The 5943-nt window shown below is 34.0% G+C and overlaps 1 protein-coding gene across 1 annotated transcript; it reads left to right on the top strand.

Annotated features, from left to right (window-relative positions):
* The first annotated feature begins 786 nt into the window (after positions 1-786).
* Positions 787-4000, top strand: LOC308706528 (uncharacterized protein). The gene is made up of 6 exons (XM_081392250.1): positions 787-827; positions 1076-1155; positions 1375-1671; positions 1766-1810; positions 2482-2517; positions 2683-4000. The coding sequence occupies exons 2-6, from the start codon at positions 1086-1088 to the stop codon at positions 2862-2864; spliced, it is 630 nt and encodes a 209-aa protein (XP_081248376.1). The 5' UTR covers positions 787-827; positions 1076-1085; the 3' UTR covers positions 2865-4000.
* Positions 4001-5943: the final 1943 nt, after the last annotated feature.

Raw genomic sequence — 5943 nt, forward strand, 5'->3', positions numbered from 1 at the left:
GCAAGACGACACAGTCAAACGACAAGGACAAGATGACAGGAGTAAGTTGAGTGGACAAAGACAAAAGTTGAGTCATGTGGGCAATCACGACAGTGAACAGACACATAGACATGGAAGACGACACATAGCATAGACAGACAGACAGACAGACATAGACAGTGACATAGACATGGAAGACGACACATAGACAGACAGCATGTCGACATAATTTCGGCACAAATGGAACCCCATACGCTCGAGGCACAACAGTTGTGTCTTGTATTGTTTGTAATGATGGAAAATATTAGACAAACTGCATGCATTCATTCTTTGACACATGGTTTAACGACTGCATGTGATGCAATTTATTAAAAACCTGTTTAACTTTGATGAGGGAGAGATGGACAGGTTCTTTATTGGTGGATAAGGTTTCCTCCATTGAGTTTAATGCCTTACAAAGAAGAAATATTTCCCTGTTGTTTGTTCAGATGTGCAATAGTGAAGGGAAACAACAACACCGCCTTGACTCTTTGAATGGCAGTCATGCGTATTACTATTATAGTATTGAAGACTAGAGCCATTAAGTCCAAGTTACTAAAATCCTTCACATATTAAACCGAGTAATAATAAGCAACGATTCTGATAGGTATATATGGTTATATTCACTAGGAGGATGACTGACAGCACCGACTGCTGGCCAGAAATACAGTCAAATGAACGGCTAACTTTGTCTTGAGACAATGAGTCATTTTGAAAGTGAAAGTAATAGCCTGTATTTATACACTGGTGATCGCTGGAGAGAGAGTCAGAGTGAATGAACTCACACGCTGAAGACACACAGACCAGAGGTGAGCAATAACTCTCTCTTTCGACAGAAATATAATCTCCTTTATATTTACTGATCCATACTCTATGTTCATCTGATGGCAGACTTGATTTAATCCAAGCAAACTTTTGCTGATACATTCTGATGTTTCTGCTCAACTTTAAGTAAATTGTCTTAATCTACTATTTAATCTCTAGCACTTCCTTATTAGTCCTAGTTGTTTAAGTTTCACTCTTTATGCAACTTTATGTAATTTTTTTTCTGTTGCAGAATCAAAAGCATGAATGCTGTAAATGCAGTGCGACTGTTCATTCTGGTTTGGACTTTTACTGCTGTCTGTCAAGCTGATGGTAAGAGAATAAACTTTCCCCTAGAAAGAGTGTGTGAGATTTTTAAGAAAGGACAAAAAAAAAAAAAATGTTTTGGTTCATATATACACAAAAATAAAAAAATAAAATAAAAATGCACAATATTTAGTGGAATTGAATCTGATTTTCTTATTAAAGTTACAGACATTTTTTATTATTATTCAGTTGCTGTATTATATGATATACTCTGTTATTTTTCAGTTCACATCAGTGTAAGCTGTGAGGATGTGACTGGATCTGTGGGTGAAGAAGTAACTTTCACCTGCAGCGTCTCTCTGAAGAAGTCTGGATGCTGCATTACAGGGTATAAGTTTCAATATCCTGAGAAATATAATGACCCCACAATCTGTAGAGAAGAGTTTCCTCAGGACCCCTGTGAACAGAGAAACAGCTTCACATGCAGCTTCAGTCCAACTACAGTAATGACGGGAGAATTCAGATTCTTTATCCAAGCAAATTGTGGAAGTAAAAAAACTGAATTCACTGTGGATATAACAGGTACAGTATATAATACTGCTGTTAATAATTCAATAAATGTTTGCAACTGTACTTTTATTTTCAATCTACTAACTGGTTTAAATTCTGTTAACAGAGACCAGTGAACCTGAACCCGACACTGAAGATCCTGGAAAGAAAGGTAATATATTGTATTATGCCACGGGACTGTTGAATGCTTGATACTGATTGGTTGACGAATGTCAAGTGTGAAATTATTTTCCAGTAAACACACAGTGATGAAGTAGTTCAGTGTCTGTCGACCACTTTACAATTCCATATCACTTCACCAACTTATCTCAGCTATTTCATTCAAAGACACTGACCAAAACAAATATGACAAACAAAAGGATAAAAATGACAAACAACTTCCATGTTTTCCCTTCTAAATGACCTTTTATTATCTATGTAAATCACGCTGTTGTTCTTCAGCTCTGTCTCCGCACACACACACACACACACACACACACACACACACACACACACACACACACACACACACACACACACACAGATGAGATGTTTACACGCATTGAATCTTGTCAGCGCTGCCTGCAAATTATCAGTAAAATAGTGTAGCGACTGAAAAGATACATGACATTTCTTAGTTGTGAGTTGGTAACATCTCTGGTTTTGAAGTAGTTAAACAGCTTTAAATGGCTCAATTGGTATGAAAGTAGTTCTACACGCAAGAGCATCTCAAAGACAAAAACTCATCAAATGTCTTGAAATAAAAGACCTGTGATAAGATTCAATAAATGTTTGAAACTTTCATTTTCAATCTACTAACAGTGGTTTAAAATCTGTTAACAGAGACCAGTAAATCTGGACCTGACACTGAAGATCCTGGTAAGAAATTCCATTCCATTATAGATATTGATTATTGATAATTGCTTAATTATGAACACAGAAATCTGCTCGTTAGCCTCTTTTCAGCATATTTAGCATTTTAAATCACCTGTGAATAAATGGTTTTAAACAATGTCATGAAACATTTTAAATGTACTTTTCCAGGAGAACCTGTCTGGGGTCAATCAGAAACATCTCAGCATGAAAAAGCAGAAGGTCGTGGATTTAAAGTTGCTGTCATCGCTGCTGCTGTAAGCTGTTTCATCATCGTCATTATGCTAATCATTTACAAAATGAAACTAAACTACAAACAGAAGAGGGACAACAATACAGAAAATGTAATCTAATGTCACTGACTCAGCTGTATGAAAACACTGAGTTTTGTTTGACTTTTAATGAAAGACACAAACTTTATAGGAACTCTATAAACTATATTTGTACATACACACTATCTGTTGAACCTCAAACTACTGAACTAGATAACTCTGATTTCTGTGAAATATTGATTTCTGTGAAATATTGGTAAATTATTGATCTCTTTGATCAGTGTGTGTGTGTGTGTGTGTGTGTGTGTGTGTGTGTGTGTGTGTGGCTTTAATGAACATTAAAAGGGTAAAGCAGCAAAACTGCGTTTGCTTTTGCTATGTTTTTTGTTCTGCCAATCAAGGAATGACATAATGAACGTTAATTTTGTATTTGGTTCGTATGGAAATTTATTTTTTACTGTTATTATTCTACACATGCAATTTTCTAATGATGTAAACGGTGTTGCATTGCACAGCATGTTTTACTGTTTTAAAAACCAATGGAATGGGGAAACACTTGTGTTTCTCTCTAAAGATGAATATCTTAAACCTCATGGACAAGTTGTACCAGTGAGTGGGTGAGATTCATTTTCTGAGAAATGAATTACTGTCTGAGAAAGTGAGGAAAAGAAAGACTTTACACAATACTTAAATTCCGAGAAAGTGAGAAGAAGAAAGACTTTACGCAATACTTAAATTAAAATGTGTGTAGCAGTCATTTATTTTAATATAACGTAACTGTTGCAATGCATTATAGCAGAGTCATATATTACATACATATATGAAACTATATTTTTATATTTAAGCAGCACCTGAATGTACATAAACAGCATGAAATTCTTCTTCTCTCATCTGCATCTTGTGTCTTGTTTGTTCTGAGGTGAATATATGCATCATTTCTGTTGTTGGTTGAGTGTCGTCTGATGACTCTTGGTGGAGGATTGCTGCTTGTTTAAGCTTGATATAATTGTAAATGAGGACAAAACTGAAATTGTTATAGACTCAAAGTGAAGGAAACACTAAGATGTTTTGTTTACTTATTATTTCTCTGACGTTTCTTTATTCTTTCACTTTGTTCCTGGTCTTTCATACAGTATGTGGTTCGCTTGTAAAAAGTTCTGTAAGGACCGTGTTTGTACATGATGGCCTAGAATACAAAAATAAATAACAGACTAATGAAATGCACTTGATTCTTGATTGTGTTTTAGGTAATAATAATTCAGCACTATAGGTCAATTTGTTAAATAGTTTCAGAATTCTTCATTTGACAGTAGTAGGATACTTGATTTCTACGTGAATAATTAAATCCCTTTTTTTAATTATAGGTCGTTTTTAATTTATAGGTCATTTTAAGGGTGTTTAGTAAATGCACTGACGCCTCAGACTAGACACAGCTCATACCAATTGTGATTATCAATATCATACTTTCATTAGGCCTATTTATTAGCCAACTTTCATGCTTGGACTGATTCGCTGTCGAGTGATGCTGAAGGTTTGAACTCAGTGTAGGAGAATGAATGGGAAAAAAATAGATGAGACATACAGAAATATTTAGCATTAAGATGTAATGAGAATTAGCCATTTTAAATGCATGTTTATTACAATGAAAGCCTAAAGCATCATGGGAAGCACCTCGCTTGAGGCACAACTGGTACATTGTGTTGTTTGTAATGATGGAAAGTTTTATACAAACTGCAATCGGACTTAAACCAGTTAAACGACTGCATGTAGAGGTGATGCAATCCATTAAAAACCCTGTTTACCTTTGATGAGGGAGATATTTTACGATGGCAGGTCCTTTCATGGGTGGTGTTTAAGTTTATTAGCCTGCGTTTATACACTAGAGAGAGCTGTAGAGAGAGTCAGAGTGAATGAACACACACGCTGAAGACATACAGACCAGAGGTGAGCAATAACTCTCTCTCAACAGCTAAATAATCTCCTTTAATCCATAACCAGCCACAGAAAGATCAGTACATGCATGGTGTTCTTGTATTTTGTGATTTACACATTTCAGATTGCAGATATTTCATAATGCCTTTGAAAATAGAAATCTTGTGATTTTGTGGTTATGTTTTGCACTCATGAGTTCATTCCACATTTCAAAATTAATGCATGAATCATTATGTGTGAAAATTATGTGCTATTTAATTGTGACATTAAGAAGTTTTTTTCTCATTTTCTTATACTTGAAGTAAAGTTATTACTGTGCAATTATCATTCTCAGTATTAGATCAATTATAAGTCATTAAAAATGCATTAGAATATGCTGCCGTTTTTTGAAGCATGCACGAAGTATATTTAATTAAAGAAAAATGAAATTGTCATCCTTTAATCACACAGTTGTCATTTTAAACTACTTTAAATCACCATAATAATTGTCCATGTTCAAGTGATGGCAGAATTTTTGTTTCCTAAACTGATTTAATCTAAGCATTTATTGATTGAATTAATCCTGATAAATTCTGACATTCTTCTGAGTTTTCAGTAAATTGTCTCTACTTTAGTACTTCCTTATCAGTCCTTAAGTTTCACTCTTTGTGGTGTTTAAACACTCTGAACAAATAAATTGTTTGAACTGGTGTGTAGCCTCTTTATTCTCAGAGCATACAATTCCCCTTAAGTTTCACTCTTGATGCAAATTTCTGTCTTTTTTGTCATTTTTTTCTATTGCAGAATCAAAAGCATGAATGCTGTAAATGCAGTGCAACTGTTCATTCTGGTTTGGACTTTTACTGCTGTCTGTCAAGCTGATGGTAAGAGAATAAACCTTCCCCTAGAAAGAGTGTGTGAGAATTTTGAGGAGGGAATAAATATAAGATAATGAAGAAAAAAGATCAAATCATATATATATATATATATATATATATATATATATATATATATATATATATATATATATATATATATATATATATATATATACTGTATATATAGAATTAAGATGTATTGAGAATTAACACATAATATATTTTATCATAGATCTACACATTGACCTTATATAGGCCTATAGATTTACACAATTGAGGTAAATCCATTAGAGTCAGGGAGAAGTGTCACCCATAGCTAAAGATCAAATTATATTGATGTTCTAATGTACAAAAACATAAAAGAGTCACTG

Source organism: Scardinius erythrophthalmus (genome assembly GCF_964197995.2).
Source record: "Scardinius erythrophthalmus genome assembly, chromosome: 18".
In the NCBI taxonomy this organism is placed as follows: domain Eukaryota; kingdom Metazoa; phylum Chordata; class Actinopteri; order Cypriniformes; family Leuciscidae; genus Scardinius; species Scardinius erythrophthalmus.